Source organism: Oenanthe melanoleuca, chromosome 15, assembly GCF_029582105.1.
Source record: "Oenanthe melanoleuca isolate GR-GAL-2019-014 chromosome 15, OMel1.0, whole genome shotgun sequence".
NCBI lineage: Eukaryota > Metazoa > Chordata > Aves > Passeriformes > Muscicapidae > Oenanthe > Oenanthe melanoleuca.
This window is the reverse complement of record NC_079349.1, coordinates 5,410,785-5,430,587: the sequence shown is the minus strand read 5'-3', so window position 1 is coordinate 5,430,587 and position 19,803 is coordinate 5,410,785. Positions and strand designations below refer to the sequence as shown.

General features: G+C 43.5%; 2 protein-coding genes, 1 long non-coding RNA gene and 1 other non-coding gene across 21 annotated transcripts in view; all 4 read right to left on the bottom strand.

Moving 5' to 3' along the window:
• Positions 1 to 503, bottom strand: part of EP400 (E1A binding protein p400) — a 47,782-nt gene extending 47,279 nt beyond the window's left edge. For 11 of the 13 annotated variants that reach the window (XM_056504194.1, XM_056504196.1, XM_056504197.1 and 8 more), the window contains exon 1: positions 369 to 486. The gene's annotated coding sequence lies outside the window, so the exon portion shown is untranslated. Of the gene's footprint in view, positions 1 to 368 lie in introns of all 13 variants that reach the window. The other 2 variants (XM_056504191.1, XM_056504201.1) reach the window with 1 other exon arrangement.
• Positions 504 to 529: 26 nt separating this feature from the next.
• On the bottom strand, positions 530 to 11,259 carry LOC130259648 (uncharacterized). Of its 4 annotated transcripts, none has more exons than XR_008841677.1 (9): positions 11,176 to 11,259; positions 10,243 to 10,512; positions 9,205 to 9,421; positions 7,152 to 7,316; positions 5,444 to 5,529; positions 4,779 to 4,915; positions 4,541 to 4,709; positions 3,352 to 3,548; positions 530 to 2,889 (listed from the first exon to the last, which is right to left on the bottom strand). It is a non-coding gene; the product is annotated as an uncharacterized LOC130259648 (long non-coding RNA). The 4 variants fall into 4 exon arrangements; XR_008841678.1 differs by having other exon boundaries at positions 4,541 to 4,682; positions 11,176 to 11,256; XR_008841676.1 differs by having other exon boundaries at positions 4,541 to 4,915; positions 11,176 to 11,255.
• LOC130259935 (small nucleolar RNA SNORA49) lies at positions 4,031 to 4,169 on the bottom strand. The gene has a single exon (XR_008841717.1). It is a non-coding gene; the product is annotated as a small nucleolar RNA SNORA49 (small nucleolar RNA).
• A 1,641-nt stretch (positions 11,260 to 12,900) lies between the features above and the next one.
• Positions 12,901 to 18,374, bottom strand: PUS1 (pseudouridine synthase 1). 3 transcript variants are annotated; one of them, XM_056504523.1, is made up of 6 exons: positions 18,311 to 18,374; positions 17,661 to 17,885; positions 16,675 to 16,812; positions 16,252 to 16,354; positions 15,309 to 16,006; positions 12,901 to 13,291 (listed from the first exon to the last, which is right to left on the bottom strand). In XM_056504523.1, exons 2-6 carry the CDS (start codon positions 17,874 to 17,876, stop codon positions 13,241 to 13,243), a joined length of 1,206 nt encoding a protein of 401 aa, XP_056360498.1. In that variant the 5' UTR covers positions 17,877 to 17,885; positions 18,311 to 18,374; the 3' UTR covers positions 12,901 to 13,240. The 3 variants fall into 3 exon arrangements, with proteins under 3 accessions (XP_056360498.1, XP_056360497.1, XP_056360496.1); XM_056504522.1 differs by lacking the exon at positions 18,311 to 18,374 and adding an exon at positions 18,144 to 18,304; XM_056504521.1 differs by lacking the exon at positions 18,311 to 18,374 and having other exon boundaries at positions 17,661 to 18,304.
• Between the last annotated feature and the right edge of the window lie 1,429 nt (positions 18,375 to 19,803).

The following is a 19,803-nucleotide window of genomic DNA, read 5'->3' as shown; positions in this document are numbered from 1 at the left end:
TTTAATTACCCGCACCTCACTAACACTTACGGCCCTAGTGAAAACACTTAATTAATTACAGGCCGATAAGGGAGGTCCCGAAGCAGGGCTCGCCTTTTGTGTGCAGCAGCGCGGCGGGGCCGGCGGGCAGGGGGCGAAGCCCGGCCCCGCCGCCGCCGCTCCGCGGGGACTCCCCGCCCGGGCTCCCCCCGCCGCGGTCGCGCTCCCCCGGCCCGGCCCGGCCCTGCCGGCCCCGCGTCCCCCGCCCCGCGCCGGGCGGGCCCGTCCCTCCGCGGCCTCCCCGGTGCGGCGGCGGGGCTGCCGGGGGCCGTTCGGGGCGGAGCGGGGCGCGCAGCCGGGCCCGGGCGGGCCCCGCGGGCCGCACTTACCGCGGGCGCCGCGGGTTCCATTCGCTGCGGGCAGGAAGCGCGGGCGGGGGCGCCGCTACCAGCGCCGGCAGGAGACAAACCGCGTCCCGCCGCGCCTGCGCCGCCACCCGCGCGCCGCGCCGCGCCTGCGCCAGCGCCGCGCCTGCGCGCACCGCCCGGCGGCCCTGTCGCGATAGGAACGGGCTCAGCGACAGGGCAGAATAATGGTATTTATTGTAGCAGAGGCTGGGGAGGGTAAGGACCGAGACAAGGGTAATTTCTGTCCGCGCAGAGAGAAGGGCTGTCGCTTCTCTGAAGACACTGTGTAAAAATCCACACTTGCAGCTCGCGGGGCTTGTGCTCCTCAGGGCGGGAGAGACTGGGAGCGCCTGGAGCGGGGCCAGCCGAGAGAAACAAAGGTGATGAAGGGGCTGGAGCATCGCCCTGACGGGGAAAGGCTGAGGAGCCCGCGCTGTTCAGCCTCAGAAGAGGCGGCTGAGAGCGGTCCCCATCCCTGTGTGTCAGTGTCTGCAGGGAGGCGCAGCACGGACCGGGTAACAGCACAAGACACAACGGGCACACACTGATGCTCAGGAGGTTCCACCGGGACATGAGGAAGGACTTCTGGTACATCGAACCGATACTGAAGCACATCAGGCTTTTCTTTACATCAGCCCGAGCACAGATTTGATTCTTGGACAATAAACACTGCTTTACCTTAAGGCTAAAGGTCATCACAGAGCCTTTGATAAGAAAAAGGTCCCCGTGAAATACATTCATGCTTAAGAGAAAACAAAGTCACCAATCAGGCCACCAGTGATTTACTGTAAAATCTGAGAAAAATTAGTGACAGTAGAAGTAAACTTACAGAAATCTAACTGAGGAACTTCCTTTTCTGGTAGTCATTGTCTTCAGCTCAAAGTAATTTACATAGATTTGAACACAGAGAATGCTGGACTTTAGCACATGCTTGTCTAACACAAAGAGGATGACCACCTACATTCTGGGATAAATACAAAGTGAAGGCTTAGGTACCAAAAAGACATAATCAAATGTGCCCTGTCTCAGAATTCATAGTTACCAATCGTCTTGACTGAAGACAATTCATATCCTACCACTTAAAATAAACAGCTCCCCTCCCTTATTTTTAATATACTGGTAGTGCAAAATTATAAATCCAAGGTCATATTGTCATAACATTGGGGAAATTCATATTCCTAAGTGTATGGAAATGTCATAAATACAACCTATATTAGTCATACTGTTAGGAGAAGGTATTTACTAACGTTTGCTTGTATATCAAGCTATTCAAAATCTAACACCTAGTTATGTTTCTGCTTAGTAAACACTCATGAAGTACTCTAACAGCAATGAGGAATTGAAAGAAAGGAAAAAAAAAAAAAAAAAAAAAAAGACCCCAGAAGCCCCCAAGTCCTCACAATGCAAAGCAAGTGACATAAACTCACCTTTCCCTCTGGACCTGTAATGGTTTTAATGTAACGATTGTGGCATTGCTTTGGAGAGTGATTAACATAGTTACAAGAGTTGACAACACCCCTGACATGGGCCAAGACCTTTAAGAAAAAAATGGAAGTAATCTGGCAAAGCGCCTTTTACAACACAACACAATTTAGTTCACTGCAAGTTACAACTCTCAGGAGAACACTTGGTAACTTAAATGTTTCAGAACAAGAACAGATCTATCAACAGGCTCCGATTACCCTGAGTAATTTGAGTGTTTCAGTATTTAAATTTGCACAGAACTGTCTGATGTAAATGGATTGAAAACAAGGTACTTTACAGAAGCAATTTGATTGTTGTGCAGGAAAGTAAATACAAATGTTTTCAAAGGTTTACATAAAACAAGGGAAATCCCTGTACCTGGTCCACCAAGCCAGCCAGGTGTTCTAAATGAGCAAGAACTATGCTGTTTCCTGAGTCATACAACTCTATATCTAAATAATTTCTTAGCTCAGACAATCTCTCTTCTGTAGATGTTCTAGAACCCTCTTTTCCATATTCAGAGCAAAAAACCTTACGGAAACGTTTTGAAATATTCAATAAGCTAAGGCATGATATCAAAAACTTTTTAGTCATCCTAAAATCAAGTCTAGAAAAGTCAGATTACAGATGTGTTTGACACCTTTTGCTGCAGATTGTTGTTTCTGATTGATTAAAACAACGTCAATAAAAGGATAACGTTATCATTGGAACAAGCAAATCTTTATTACTAGATATTGTCCCCTACTGATTTTCTATATGAGCTGACAGTTCAGGATTTCTACTGAATTTAACTGTGAACACATATCACTAGTTCCCAAACAAGCCAAGAAATTAATAAACCACTACCTTTTCAAAATTCTAAGATCTAATAAAACGCTAATTTTTAATGTATCTTTAAATAATTGCTCACATTCCTAATGTTACAGTACCTGAGATAAAAACTCTGTTGAACAATTCCCCCCAAGCAGCCAATTCTTGAATCATATGTGTAATACTCTTTTTCAACAGCCTTTCTTCAATAGAATTACCACTTCCAAGCCTGTAAAACAAAGAAACCCATTACACTCCTTGTGCTGTCAGCACATCCTTCCAAGAAAAGAGAGAGTCACTTGAGAGAAGCTTTCAAATACATCTTAGAACTACACAAACAGCATCTCATCACTGGTGGATCTGAAATCCAATGATAATCAAGAATGACATTTCTTTGTTTATCAAGGGCTGAAAACACCCACATTTATTTTGGTTGTCCCAACACAGAAGTCCAGATGGTTTGTTAAATGAAAGCGGGAGGGAAAGATAGGAACAGCAGAGTGAAAAGGACATGATTTTCATTTTCCCTCTAGTCTGAAGGGAAGGGGTATGATACAATCTTTGAAGCGATTTTGAAAGACCAAGTTACTTAAATTAGAAGGGTGACTTCAACCAAAAATCCTAGTTTCTTCCCAAATCATGTTCTCTCTACTTTTGATTTTAAACCACTGATTTCTTAGCATGAAATCACCTGTATGTGTGGGTATCTCTGCCTCTTGTAATTTTGTCACACCATCCCTTAGTCTTTGTGTCCATCAGCAGATCTAAATCAGTGTCATAGAAGACAAAAGTAATCACATCTGTGTGACTGACACCTGTGGAAGGAGTATGGGAAGACAGGACAGCACAGAAGGATCACTTGTGTTGGTTGAAGTTTTTTATGAATTCCTAAAATGGGGAAACAAGCAACTTAATTACAAATTCAAATTAATAAAGGATAAATCTCTAAACAAACTTCTTTTAACAGTGTGAGAAGATTGGAAAAATTGTTTTCTTACAACTTCCCCAACCTACATCAAGCATGCAAACATTTTAAGTTATCTGACTGCCCACATTACAGATCTACACAATTCATAAATAATCTCTTTACCCTTAAAGCTACTAATTTACGATGCAGTCAGCCAGATAAAAATCTGAAGATCTATTACAGCAATAACATCATGTCCTATGACTAAGCACACCTGACTGAGTTGTTATTCCTGTACATGCTCCATCATTTTTCTTGTCTATTGACTAAATCAAATCCCTTCTGTTGTGCTGCCTTGTGTTGCTTTAAGGCAAAGTATTCTTTTATGTTTTATACTGCATTTAACAGAAAGCATAATGATGCAATTTGGAATAAAAAATAAGAGAAACTTCAATATATTGTTAATGTTTGCTCAAATTGTAGGCCCCAGAGGATACAGAGAATCTTACTGGGGAGGGAAAGGAGCATACTTTCAATTTATCCTCAGGCAATGCCAGGGCACTCTACGAAAAATAAAAGCCCCTGGAGTAAGGCTGAGGAACTGCCAACATAAAAACACCAACTACACTTAAAGTACTAACAATGTAAATAGCTACAGATAATGAAAGCAAGAGCAATTAATCAAATTGCTATTGTGAAAAAAAATCTTCATTTGAAGCACAAATTGCTCATAAATGTAGGATAACTAGTGGCATACTCATTGGAAGCACCCTAGATGCCTCATCAAATAATAATATGACTGACATATTTCATATATAATTACATATTTGTGCTACAGCTACATGCATAATTTGCTTCAATAAGTAAGGAAATTATGCAAATTATCTTGCAAATGTATTAGACTTCCCTTTAGCATTTTCCCTCCCACCACGAGCATCTCCTCACTATTAGCCTGAGTAAGAGATCCTCTTACCAGATAATGCCAGCTGTGAGCACCACTCCCACTCACATGAGGAAATGGAAATTCAGGAAAAGCTCCAGGATGTTGAGCATTGCAATCCTCTGTGTCAGAATCAGCACCTGGTCTCCCTCTGCTTTCAGGGCTCCCAGCCTGCCTGGTTATGAATGAGAACCTGGGGGCTCTGCAGGTCACACTCACAATTAGAGACAGCCCCTGCACACAGGTGTAACCAGTGGTGGGTGCTCAATACCTGAATCATGCTGCACCATCTGTGTTCCTTGGCACTGAACTGCAAGGGCTTCATTCCAGGGGTCCATGTGTAAGAAGGATTTGCTCCACACAAACATAGAGCAGCAACAGCTACAGCTGGGAACACACACAGGTTCTCTATAAAACAAATCAAAATTTTATTATACTAATTTTTAACCGCTTGGGCTATTAACTACTCAAAACCAGTAATATTTGTAAAGAAGCACAGTTACCTGACTAAATGTAATAGAAAGTAAATCAGGATATGAGGTTTTATGTTGACATCAAGTAAATGCAAAAACACTGAAGAGAAAATTACCACTATCCATAAAGTTACCAAGAAAAGCTTACTACAACTCCTACATTTTTTTTGTCAGTATTAAAACAACAAATACAAGATATGTCAAAATAAAGTAGAATTGTTATATAACTAATAACAGTTGCCATGGAACTATTGAGAGTTTCAGATCCTAGAATGATCCAAATTATACATCTGAGATGCAAATAGGTTCAGCATAGAGGAATGTAGCCTGCAAAAAGGATAAAGCAAGGCAGCCTATTTATCATTCAGCATTTTTCAGTTGTTCACATAAATACCCTGTTTTGCAGGGTGGCACACACCCATCAAGCCTGTGCAAAGACTGCACATGGATTTGTCTCAATTACCTGGTAATAACATCCTTCAGGGCAATCTTCTGCTGTTTCAGTGTCAGAAAGAGTTCCTGCAATGGATCCTTACAGCCCCTGAAGTGCTGCAATATGGAAGGCAAATTGCAAAGTCAGCCCAGCACCACTTGCTAATCCTGGCAGAACAATGCTCAGAGATATTTCTTTCACTGATTCAAGAGCAAGTTTCCAACAGATCTCTGCCATACAGGGGGGTTCTTGAACAATGATGCTCATTCCAGAAGTATCTTTTGTCCAGGTGTTCCTTTAGTTGTCTTTTTTCCCCTGGGATAGCCTTTAAATTCAAAATTATTTTCTGAATCTATCGTGATCAGATAAAGCTTATGCAAAAAGTTGAAAATAGGGAGAATTAATTCATGCAAGGGCTCTATTAATGGAGATGAGAACAGGAGAAAAGCTGACACTTGTGATACAAGGACAAATGTTAGCTTTGGTATTGCAATGAAAAATAAATCTGCTTTCCTACTCTATGCCTACTGGCAAAAAAATTATTTTTAGCCAATAAACTGAGCTAAAAGAGGTACCCAGCTGAAGAGCATATGGCAGGAGGGATTCTGCTTCAACACACAGAAGAAACACAGTATACTGTATAATTCAAGTACACCAAATGCTCCAGTCATCTCTGAAGGATTACATGGAAGGGGCATAACAGAACTCCCATATCCCTTAGTCATCTTTGGAGTCTGGAAACAACAAGAGAACTCCCCAAAAGATGCTAATAAGGGACCAACTTCTTAATGAAGCAAAGCTTTAACTATGGGTATGGTTTGAAAAACATTGCAGTTGTAAGAGCTGATTTCACAATAATAGTTTTGTGTACACTATTTCCAGGAAACCAAAGATGTCTAAACAGAAAAAGAATGAGTTCTTTTTCAGTTTTACATACATACTTCAGCTATCACTCCTAAGCCCTTAATTTCATTAAGTGCCAATGCTCTCTTCTGGCAGAACAGCCTAAGAACACTAGTACAGGACATCCTCCGTGTCACCTGTCATAGCCAAATGTCACACAGGCTGTCTTGGGCTTCACTAACCATACTCTTCTCATATCAGGCTAATTTATTTTAAAATTTAACTCTACATTGGTCTACAGCAGAATTACATTTTCTCCAAAACTCAAAACTGAACCCTCCTAACTTCTCTTCTGTGGGAAGACTTGAGAGCCAAAATCAAATAAGCACAAAATTTAGCAGAGCATTTTTTCTCCCTCTGTCCTTCCTTCCCCGCTACAAAAACAAAAACAAAAAAAACCAAACCAAAACAAAACAAAAAAAAACAAAAAAAAAACAAAAAAAAAAAATCTTTAATTTGCAGGTACATCTGAAAATTAACTAGAAGAAGAGTTAATTCTGCTTAGGAAACTCTACTCCAGAAGTAATTTTCAGTGTTTGACCAAAACCACACGTGACTTCAACCCTTGAGTGTGGCCAGAAAGATCAAAACTAAGATTTCATAAATGCAAATATCTATCAAGCAGTAAGAAGCACTCTGCTTTCCCTCAGAAGACTAAGGGAGAAGACTTTAAAGGCAGAAAGTCTTTAGCAGTGATCACTTTGGAAACAAAAGCTCAAAGAAAGAAACAAGTAATTCTGAATGAATCCTCTCGGGCTTCACAAATATTACTTTTTCATCTGTTACTTAAAAATAAATAAATAAAAAATAAATCAATCACCTGAACACTACATACCTTATTTGGTTTGAGCTTAACTGGCTCAAGTCTGAGTGATGAAGGGGAGCAGCAGATCTCTTCAATAAGCTCTCCAGTTACCTTCAGTTTTGGCAGCATCTGTGCTTTGTAGCAAGTAATTTGGTTTTCCATCCTAATCACATCAAAGAGAGACCAGTCTGTGTGCTTGAGTTATAGTAAAAGGGAAAAAAAACACAAAGTAAAGAAAAATTTTACTACTATTCAGCTGCAGCTTTAAAAAAATAGTAATAATAGCACAGTATCTGAGAATAATGACAAAGCTCCCAGCTGATGGCAGAATTGAAGTGCAACGTGGAAGAGCCACGTGTCATGTGACTTTGCAGAGAGCAGCTGCTGTTACTTTAAAAGGTTCCAAGAACCCACACCATGGAAATAGAGCATTATGCTCATGTTACCAGGAGTCACAAACAGGGCAGCATCCTCAAATGACAAGCTCTGCAGTTAATTCAAAGCTCGTAATTAAAACATTTGCCTTTGTAGAACTAGCATTCCATACCCATCTGTTCCCACCTTGACATATTAAAATAAAACCATAAAATTGTTTTAGGTTTTTACTCAAGTCTATCTGAAAAGCACATTTCTAAAGAAAGAAAATAATTACAATCCCTTTAGGAGTACTATTTAAAGCTTACAACAGTGGAGAGGTAACCCCAAACTCCCAGATCCTCGAAAATGCTGCCTGTTCTTTTCTGGTTGAAAATATCAAATTCACATTACTCTCTTGGCAGTTATCATCTTTCATTCTCTTTCTTAAAAATAAATAAATAAATAAATAAATAAATAAATAAATAAATAAATAAATAAATAAAGTTGCCATCCACTGCATTTCTGGTTGAAAATATCAAATTCACATTACTCTCTTGGCAGTTATCATCTTTCATTCTCTTTCTTAAAAATAAATAAATAAATAAATACATAAAGTTGCCATCCACTGCATTTCTTCCAAAAGATAATCATGGTGTGATTTGTGCTGTGTGACCCCATGGAGTTTGGGCAGATGTTTCAGAGACCATAAACCTTCTTTCCTCAGTGCTGTTATTTGCTGCATAATTTCATTTTCCTTCAAGTAACCATAATTAAACTTATATTTACTACTGCACAACACAAAACCAAAACAAACACTGTAAAAATGTTAAAATGTTACATGGATAATCAATAGAAACTATTATTCCATCCTTAGAAACATTCCACAGCGTTTGAAGTTGCACTTTATGAAAAGATAATGAATAATGCATTTTGTGCAGCTTCTTGTAAAGTCTCTGAAGGACTTTGTGAGGCAGCAGTAATATGAGTAATCAGTAGAGAAGCTTGGGATGCAAAGCTACTCAGTCTTGAGAACTCTTATTTTTCCTCTTAAAATACAGTACCCCTAGATCTCATCAGAAGTGCTGGCTGATTCAGTGAGAAAATTCACAGAATTTAAATACACTGCCAGATGGATAAAATTCTCTACGAAGTTAATATAAAAACACATTTAGTTTCTGGCACTTTTATTAGTAAGCATCCTGCAACTTCTGGCACATCAGCACAAGCAGCACAAATTTTCATTGTCATCCCCCCCTCCCTTTTTCTAAAATGGTGCAAAAAAATTAAAATAACGGATTCTGTTTAATTAAAGCTCCTTCTAGGATTTCATTACAAGAACAAATGCTACTTCCCTAGAGAACATCTGATTCTTTCTCCTCCCTTTTCTTTCTTCAAGAAAAATCATGCACATCTGCAGCACTAATTAAAACCAAATGAGAGACACAGGTATCCACAGAGCATTCTAAATTTAAATGAACACGAAGTGTTTTTGTAAAGAAAGATTCATACCCAGCTGAGATATAACACAGCTGTCTGAAGCAAATTATCAGACTTGGCAAAATCACCTGTAAAAACTACTGGAATTATTTGTTCCTTTCTCTCCAGGCTGGAGTGATAAATTCTGCCAACACAAAGTCTCCACACAAAACACAAAGGTCAGCACTCCCCATACAAGATAATACACAAATGTTGTATAATATAAATGTTGTATAATATGCAAATATACCTGTTGTTGTGAGGGAACTGGAGCTAGGACCACAAGAACATTGGTCTTATCCCAGCCTGCTGGTTGTACCTGCTGGGCCAGAGCTAGGCTCCTGCTGTGTGCAGCAGGTAAGGAATTAAGCAAACTTGACAAATTTGGTCCATTTCGCTGTTGGTTTTCCTCCTGGCTAAGCTGCTGAGCCACTTGAGGGACAGGAGGCATTCCACCTGCAGAGAGACTTTTAAAAATTGCAATTTCAGTAAAGGAAATAGTGAAATTACAAAGAGAACCAAAGGAAGTGGCAATACAGCTGTTACATAGCTGGTGAAATCAGCTTTCCACCACACCCCAATACACCTGCCTGCCTGGAGCTCTGAAGGAGTGACTCAATCAGCATGCCAGTTTAGGAGGTACTTATCCACTCCCCAACCTGACAAGATCTTTGCTAACAACACCCTGCAGAGAGCTGACAACTACACAACCAATCTCTATCAGGGTATCAAATGACCAAAAGGGAAAGATTTCATGCACCAACACTAATTAAGGAAAGCAACAAATCAGACTCAGACGGCACAAATTTAAACCCAGGGCATGGAAAATGAGTTGTGCAGGACTTACTGGGATCTCCAAGATTTTCTCCAGAGGGTTTTTTAAATGTGTAACAATTAGTATTAGATATAATGTTACAATTACACAAAATCTCATTAAAGCAATTAGCTTTAATTACAAAGCTTAAAACTTACACTTAATCATCAGTCATTAATATAAGCACTAGATGTAACCAGCATTATTTTAAAGTTCGTGACCTTTTTTTTTAAATTGCTGTCAGAACTAATTATATGAGTCTCTCTGTGAAGCACTATTTTGAAACTGAAATAAAGTCAACCTATCCAAGTATCTCATAACAATAAAATTGTGCATTGGATACCAACCACTTCTGAAAGTCTATCCACTCATATCTTGATTTAAATTTTACATTTTTATTTTGCTATAAAATGGGATTTATGGTTGCAGAATTGCTTCCTGCATAACTGTAAAGGGATCTCAATGGTCACTAACCTTTTACTCAAATTAACCACTCAAATTCTTTATCATCCCAGTAGATTTATCCAGTTGCTTTATCTCTAGCAGCCAAACCTGGAGGGTTCCTGCAGCTCATTCTGAGTCTGGACTGGGTATGTTTGTACTTAGAAGATGCAGGATGGTCAAGCTGCAGGGACTCCTGGGCTGCAGTCACGGGGAGAGGCCGGTGCTGTCACACGCTGCCTGCTGTCACTCCTGCCAGTCACAGCTCCCGTTTCACAAAGCAGCGGGGCGGGACGGTCCATGCTGTGAATGACATTCGGCCGGTACGCGGGGCTGCCTCGGGACAGAGCAGGCGCTGACACGGCTCGGCAGCACCGGGAGCGCGGTGCCCCGGCCTCTCATATCGCTGCGTGCCCGCTCCCCGCACCGGCACCGACGGGTGTCCCCTGTCCCCGTCCGCACTCCTTGACCCGCTCCGCACATCCTGTGCTACCCCCGTGACATCCGCACAGCCTGGCCCGCTCCGGACAGCCTGTGCTACCCCCGTGACATCCCGCACATTCTGCACCGCCCCCGCACAGCCTGACCCGCTCCGCACAGCCTGTGCTACCCCCGTGACATTCCGCACATTCTGCACTGCCCCCGCACAGCCTGACCCGCTCCGCACAGCCTATACCAACCCCGTGACATCCCGCACATTCTGCACCGCCCCCGCACAGCCTGACCCGCTCCGCACAGCCTGTGCTACCCCCGTGACATCCCGCACAGCCTATACCAACCCTGTGACATCCCGCACATTCTGCACCGCCCCCGCACAGCCTGACCTGCTCTGCACACGATGTACTACCCCGTACTGCCCCCGCACACCCCCGTGACATCCCGCACGGCCTGATCCGCTCCGCACACCGTGTAGTGCCCACGCACTGATCCCGCACGGCCTGACCCGCTCCGCACACCCCTACTTACCCTCCCTCTCTCCCCGCACCACCCCCAGATCCCGGGCCCGCCGCGCTCTTCCCTCACGCCCCGGGCCCGCCCCGCGCTCCCCTCACGCCCCGGGCCCGCCGCGCTCTCCCGCAGCGCCCCCTTGCGGCCGCCCCTCGCCCCGCCCCGCCCGGCGATACCATTCACCTCCCACCGCGGGGGGGCACCCCCGCCAGGCGCTCCCACGAGCACAGAGGGGGAGACATGACCCTTAACTATTTATTATTATTATTGTTGTTATTCATGGGTTTTCGTTGGTTTGGTTTTTTTCTCCAAATAAATTTTCTCTTTGATTTCGACTGTGATACATATCACAGCTTTGGGGCCTTTATTATAAGTAGATAAAGTAATTTTTTTTCAGATTGAAAGGCATTGAGAAACGGAACTTCGGACAGTAATGCAGAGTAGGTCAATAGTATGGACCAGCAAGGGGTAAATGAAAATCCAAAAGAAACTCTCTCAGGGCACTTCTACACACTTGGTCTCATAAAACTGAGCAAGGCCTCAATGATACAATAAAAAGCTCTAAAGAAAACCCAGATAAAATGAATATGGGAATCTTTTTTCAAAGGACAGCTGTGCCCCAAAAAAATCCTCCAAAATCCCCACCAACCCAAAAAAAAACCTGTAAAACCAAAATAATCATTTCAGAAGGAACCATAAAATTAAAGGCTTTGGCCAAAATCCACTAGATGTGGGAACAAAGAGTTGACTCCTCATCCTCAGTAAGTCCTGTATTACAAAGCAAGTCTCCACACAGACTCAGCAAAGGAAGTGTACCAAGCACTTGTACCAATATCCAAATGCTTGGAGTCTTGTTCCAACCTTTCAATACTGTTCTGCAGGCTGGTAAGGCAGGAGGGTGTCATTTCTTCTGCCACCTCCACAGAGTTAAAAACAAGAACCAGAAGTTAAACCACTGATGGGAAAAAGGAGCATGAACTCCAGAGTATGCAATTCCTGAAAACACAGAAAATTCAAATTGATTCCCAGAGGATGGCAGTGCTCAGACATGTACCTTCCACATCACTGCACACATTCCCTGCTCTGAGGAGCTTGATGGGCTTGAAAAGGTCACAAACCCAGGCCTGATTAAAGCTCAGAGAATTCAGCACCATTTCATTCACACATCCCAGTCAATTCAACTCTGGATCCTGTGGATGGCTCAAGAGGAATTTCTGGGTTATACCTCAGGCAGCAAAGGCCAAACTACACCTGGAGCTGTGGATTTCTATCCTTGAACCTGCCCAAGCATGAGGGCAGTGCTGGGAGGATGGCACCTCCCACAGAAAAGGTCTCATCTTGGAATGTATGGGTCAGTCCACGTTCCAAACTGAAGCTTTCTCACTAAGTAAGGAGTCTTTTCTTTTAGACCTGCAAGGCTCTAGAAAACACAAAAATTTGTTTCAAAACCAAAAGAGCTCACAGCAGTCAGCATGATGAGTTCCTAATCCATAGTTTCTAAATCACAGCATATTCTGAGTTGGAAGACACCCACAAGAATCACCAAGTGAATGGTCCATAAAGGGATTGAATCCATAACCTTGGCATTTTTAGCACCACACTGTAACTGAGTTAATCTCAGGGTCATGCATGTTATTCCATAGGAAAACCATGGATGACACAAAAAATAAAAGCTTAGTGATTCAGTTTAAGTAAAGGTAAATTATTAAAAAAAAAAAAATCAAAAGCTCATGAAGTCAAAACTTCATAATAAAAAGGAGTATATTAAAATTGTTTTCCCCATCTTTATGTAGAGATTATACATATTTAAAATACTATTTTCCAAGTAAACATAATAAAAACATTATTCAAATAGCAATTAAGATATCCTGCATTTCAAGATTTTTTTTAGGAAGCTGCTTTCCTACTACACTGTTTTCAAGTATATCAGTCAGGTGAATCGGTCAGTGGTATAAAAAGCTTCTGTTTTTTTCTGCTGCACACAAGTCCTATTTCACTGGACTCTTGAATTTAGAAAGGCCACTTTTTTGTAGGCAAAGGGAACTGCAAGCAGCAAGGGTCCCACATCCAGCCACTCGCTGGCTCAGTCAGAATCATCGCCACAACCATCGCTGGCTTCGAGATCGCTGCTCTTCTGCAAAGCAAAACACAAAATGCTTTTCAGTGTTGCATTTACATCCACAGACTGATCTAAATCAAAGATACTGACTTTAACTTCTCCACATGTATAAGAAAATAGTCCTGGATCCCAACTTCATGGTTAGACCCATCTACTGTAGTAAACATCTGTGGTGGCTTGTAACAAAAATGCACTTTGGATTACAATTACCAGCAGAGGAAATTTCTTCTCACTTACATTTACAACTCTGTAATTACAACCTGCAGTATGTGGGAAATGAAAAAGTGGGATAGTAACATGAAACACTGATATTTAAAATAAATGCAGGTGAGACAAGTTAAGTGCTTTTCTATGCAAGTCCCTCAAAAGCTAAGCTTGTTACATTGCCTAAGATTTGAGAATTTTGTCTGCTGCAGAAAATGTCCATCCTGTATTGCAGATAAGCCAGGGCTCACTAACACTTGTTTAAAAGTGAAGTCAGTTGCACAAAGTAGTACCAAGGAAAAACTACAAATGTTAAAAACTTACAGGGAGACTGAAGTCAGAGTTCTCTGGGAGCCACTCCTCCAGGAGTAAGGCAATATGGTGCAATTTGGGAGGTTTATGTATTTTTTTAAAGCAAGTGTTTTAACTGATATGACTGATATAGAAGTATTTTTATACAGAGAAGCTAGCATAGCACATAAATACAGACTATATGTCTGTAGTTACTCTTTTTTTCCCCTCACCACCACTTGCTGAAAACACCGAATCCCACAAATGTAACACTGGCAATTCAATATCCTACTACAAAACAAATTCCAAGACACTCACACAGTTGACTTCATACCAGCAAGCACAGCTCACTGAAGTGCAAACAGCCTGCAAAATCTCAGCAGAGTCTGTCATATCATGTCTTATTTATCCTTCCCAGACAGCTTGTGCTAACTGTGATGCCAAACCCCAACTTGGTCAGGTCCATCTGCAGAGAGCAGAACCTGCCTCCTTCCAGGAATGCATCAGGGACTGGGAGCCTGGCAGCACCAGGTCCTGCCAACATCACCAGGTAAAGGACTCAGAGCCACACGGTCTCTTTGGACCCCATTTACCAAACTAACACAGCTTTTGCTGTGACCTCCTGTCACAAACACACCTCTCATGTATCTAGAATTCAGGAAAAAAATTACTACAAGTACAAAAATAACCCTGAGAAACTTATGGTATCATCTTGCTTGTGCTATTCAACAAAGCTGTAGGTCTTATATTATGAAATGAAACTCTTTCTTGAACACAAGCAAAAAATGGCAGAGACATAAACCAAACATTCTCTAACAGCTACACAAAATAAAGCTAATTTTAGGAACACTGTTAAATGAAAAAAGACCATTCTTTTCTTCTGAGTTGCACTACACAGAAGTTTTAGCCTTGCCCATCATTCATCCTTCAAGGACTTGCCAGCCTTTAACAGAAATTTTCTTTTTGGCAAGAATATATTCTGCACCTTTGTTGTATTGCACCTTATAGCTCAGAGGGGTTCCTGTAGACACAAATCCAATTCCACAATATCCCAGTTACTCAGAAGTTGCTCTGATGGCTTATTTTGAGCTCATGGCAGATTAATTTAAAGAGTTGGTCCCAAACCTTATCTGGTAACAAAATGAGAATTAGTCAAATATCAGAGAATACAAAAAGCAAAAGGTATTTAAAGCTAAATTGTCAGCCTGAAATCTAGACTCTCAAACACTTTCACAACAGCAAAGGCTGGCAGTGTGTCCATAATTTCTGCTGCCAGTTTGTGATTATGCAAATTGCTTGTGCTTAAAGCCTTCCTTCCTCCCTCCTCAATGACTCCCTGTAAAACCCTGCAAAACAATGCTTTGTACAGTTCATTCCACTATCATCAAGTGCACAAAGACAGAAAAAATTATACCCATTTCATATTCCAGATGACTGTCATTTCCACGGCATTTTATGGAAAACAAAAATGCTACAAGGGAAAGAGACATTTCAGCTTGACAGCTTCCATTTGTAAAATAATGGCTTCAGTCATTACCTTTGAATTTTTGTTGTTAGTTTGCATCTCAACAGCAGATGAGTTGAAGTCATGAATGGGGAGGGTGTTTAGCCAGTTTGCCATAGATTTCTCCTCCCTTTCTGTGTTGATAATGGTAGGATAGATGTATTGCTCTTTGAAAACAGCAATCTTCTCCTCCTCCTCTGTCCACTCCAGTGGCTCATGCAGCCCATCATTCCCAAAACGCCTGTTGTACTTTTCAAAGTGCACTTTCTCCAAAACCAGCCCAAGTCCTGGGGCTTTGGGGACGTCGACCTTCTCCTCTCCCCAGCTGCGTTCCATGATGGACTCAGCAGCATAACCTTTCACAATTGCTATCACCAGCCCAATCATCTTCCTGATCTGGTGCATCATGAAACTCTGCCCTTTCACTTCGATCACTGCAAACTCCATGTTCTCCCTGACAAAGGGCTCTCCACAGCACATCTCCATGATGTACCTCTTGGCACTGGGGTCCCTGGGGCCCTTCTGAGAAGTGAAGTTGTGGAAGTTGTGTGTCCCTTTGTAGCAGGCCAGCAGTTTATTGACCCTTTCAAGGGTCTCTCTGTCCAGCCGATAAAGCTCCTCCTGCACCTCCTGGTCCTTGTGGGCAAAGGCAAACGTTGGCAGCATGTAAGAGTAGGTTCTGGCATCACACTTGTTCTTGGAGTTGAATCCCCCAGTGACTCTCTTCAGGCCTGGATTTAAAAGTGACATTTTTGAATCACAGATTGATTGTGATCTCACTACTACCAACAAGAATATTTTTTAAACAAAATACAAGCAAAAAATAGATTTGTTCAAAAGAACCCCGATTTCAACCTAATAGAAGTGTGTTAAAACTAAACCCCTTATATGTAAAATTATAATGGTAAAGGAAAGACCTTCTGCAGGAGAAAGCTCTCCTTGAAAACACTTTCTCTGCCCATTTCAGTGTTCTTACCCAGAATTCTGATGTGAGAAGGAAGATGATTATTGATCTTTTCTAATATGTCATCTATTAGCCTGACCTTCAGTGACACAATCTGTCCAGCTGCAGACACACCCTGTAAAAACCATAAAACTAGGTAACAAAATAAAATAATAATAACAAATAGGTCACATAATAAAATAATAAAAATAGGCCACATAATCATGTACTTTGGAAACTCTAGGATAGCACTTGCAGAATTGAAGTAGCTGAATAATAAGTTTATTTGCTTGTACTTTAATTTAATAGTGGACAAAAGGAGAAGTTTCAAGCAACATTCACTGTGAATAGCACTTGCTGCTGGATCTCTCTCTGGACAATGCTTTACCGGTCCATCCCAGCAGCAGAGGTGTGCAAACCCCAGAGCTCAGGAGAGCACAGCCCTGCCCAACTCACCTTATCAGTTCGAGCACACCGCTGGAAAGACATTTTCTTCATATCCTCCCCGTGGTTTTCTGGGATGCATCCTGACTGAACAAGGGCAGAGACCAGGTCATCTTCAATTGTCTTGAACTGGGAAGATCCCACGTTTCTCTAAGGAGTCATATGTAGCAAACATAAGAAAAAGAACAAATGACAATAACTGAATAAATGAAGATGGAATTTTTGTTAATCAAACATTGCTGTTAAATTCTTTTAAAGTCTTCCCTTCACAGCCCTAAGAGCCATTCTCTAACAAACCTAACTGCATTTTATCAGAGTGGTAATAAACATCATTCTGATTTAGCTGTTACTGTAGTGGCAAGTCAGGCTCATTTCTAATTTCACTGAGCAGCACTTCTGGAGGTTTTTGATGATTCCTTCAACTGCATGAAACAGCACCAATACTATCTCAGTGCCTGCAAGTTAACAGCTGCTGCTTCAAACACAGCCTTTGCAAATTTTTGTTCTAGAATTCAGATTGGGTTCTTTTGCTCAGTTCACCTGATGTGCCTGTAAGCATGAGGTCTACTGCTGGTGAAAAAACCTCCTTTGTGGTATAAGCATGAAAAGCTCCCTCTCCTGTCTGTGTGCAAGATTGTCAGTTATGCCCTGGAGCTTTTGAAGTATTCTATTAGTGTATGGAGCTTGCAGTACATGGTGAGGAGCAGCAGATGGAGCAGGATCACCCTCTCGCTGCCAGCTCCGTGCCACAGACCACCCTGCACAGGCAGGTCTGGTGCTATGACAAAGCACTGTCCCTAGAATCATCACAGATGCACCACTGACTTTCTAAAATTAAGTTACTACCAAGCCATTTGAACCCATTCATACACTGTTCCTGCCTTGATATTTCACACTGCAAATGCTCAACAGTTTCCCTACAGAGACACTCTGACTAAACCTAACAGACTCCCAAAACGAAAAGTAAGCTGGAGATGCTGCTTTGCTAAACCACATACTTGCATGCCATGGTAGCCTTTCCCTGAATATGCCATCAACAGCACAATCTTCCTCTTGGGTAACTTTTTATTCTGATCCTCTGCATCTTCCTCATCTGCATCGCTCTTCAACCTTTTGTTTTGATGCCCGTTTTCCTCCAGCCTTTGAACAACCTCGCTGCTGCTGTTGAGTCTCTTTGTCTGGCTGGCAACCGCTGCTATCAAATCCTCAGCCATTGTAAGAACCTGAAGGGGAAACAACCGCAGATGGGACGAGCATGAATGGCACGAAACTCGGGCAGAAAGCGACAGCTCCATCCCGCGGGGCCGCAAAGGGGAACAGCGCATGAACAGGCGGAAGGGTAAGCACCCCTGTCCCTCCCTAGGCAGTTTCAGCATTCCCTGGAGGAGGCAGGCAGGGCCTGCGCTGCCGGACACCCGGCGGGGCGAGCGGCGATGGGCCCAGCCGGCCCGACCCGCTGAGCGGGGCCCGGCGGTACCCACGCTGCGCTGCCGCTGCCGTCGCCACGGCCCGGCGCACGCCGCGCTCCCCGGGGCGGAGAGGCCGCAGCTCACGACGCGGAGCCCCCACCGCAGCATCGCCCCGGGGCCCCCGGGCGGGAGAGCCGCGCCCCGCCCGCAGCCCCGCGCCCGCCGCCGCCGCCACTTACGCGGGCGCTGCGCAGCGACGGCGCCGCGCGGGACGCACACGTGCGCGGTACGGCGGCCGCGCGGGGACACGGCGGGGAGCGCGAAGCCGTGAGGGCAGCGCCGTGAGGGCAGGGGGCGGGCTGAGGGCAGCGCGGTCCGTGCGGCAAAGCCAGCCCTTCCCGGGTGGCCCTCGGATGGAAAAAGGGATGGCGTGTGCAGCCAGCTCTGCTCCGGGGCTCCCAGCCCGGAGAGCCCGCCCTGCTCCTGTGCTGGCAGTGACCAGGGTGAGGGTATTACCCTGCTCAGCCGCACCTCCCGCACACGGGCTCTCCGGGGCCAACACACCCCAAAATTGTCATACAGTTAAATCGCGGAAAAGCAGGGAGAAAGGCAAACTAAAGTTCCGTGGCTGTGTAAGTGAAGCAGCGCAATTTTCCTTATCCATGGGGAGCAGGCGCTGACAGCAGTGCAGTCCCAGAGAGGCGAGGACAAGGCGAAGGAATAGCTCACAAGGCACATAGGTCTGCAGTAAAAGCTCACGGTTCCCTTCCCAGAGGGATGTCACATTGGTCCCTTCTCCACACACCTTCTCTTTGTGCCAGTGTGCATGGGCACCTCTGGCTCCACTTTCCCTCAGGTTTTCCTCCATCCAGCTTGCTCAAGCAATCCTTGAGCAAAATCCTCGTGTTTTGTGCAGCAAGTTTTATCTGCAGTGATGCACTTCATGGGCAAGCTGAGCACTACAGGAGCCCTTACCAGGCCACAGCATGTACCTCCCAAAAAGCAAAATGCACCTGGAGTAGTTTTTTGCTCCTGTGCTCTGTAGGATGGAGCTACCCAGTGGAGACGTGGGTTCCCTGGCACGTAGTGAGATTATTGTAGGAGAGCTCCATTTATCCATTCAGATGGAACAAGGAAAGGTTGACAATTTTAAGCGGGCCAGATTATCACAGGCCTGTTATTTCAGCTAATAAGGGGAAGAAATGCAGCACGTCCTTTTTGGAACTGACACTTCTGAGTTATTTCAGGAGTGGGATGGAGCAAAGGGAAGATTTATCATAGGGTCCCAGCTGCACTTTGCTTAGAGCAGTGATAAAACAGAGCCCGTCACAGTGTAGTGCTGCTGCCAAGGGAAACAGGAATACAAATTTCTATATCTCTGCAACCAGGGTGTCTGAATCTTTTTTTGCCTCATTTCCTTAGGAAGTGGAGCTTATGCAATTAGCCTGTCTGTCCACCACATCCCTTCCTCCTCCTTCCCTGCCCTGATTTCTGAGTTTGGCTCATTTCAGTAAATGTGAGAGAGGGAAGAAGGTGCCAGTCAATATGGAAAACAGTGATGGGATAGGAGAAAGGCTTGCATGGATATCCCATGAGGGAAAAGGCTTTGGTGTCCCAGCTCCTTACCCCTTCTAAGAGCTGCCAAGAAGCTTCAAAAACAGGCAGCACAAGCTTTACTCTTAACTTGCCGCAGCATGCACTAGCTCTTCCTTTTTTAAACTTACCTATTTTA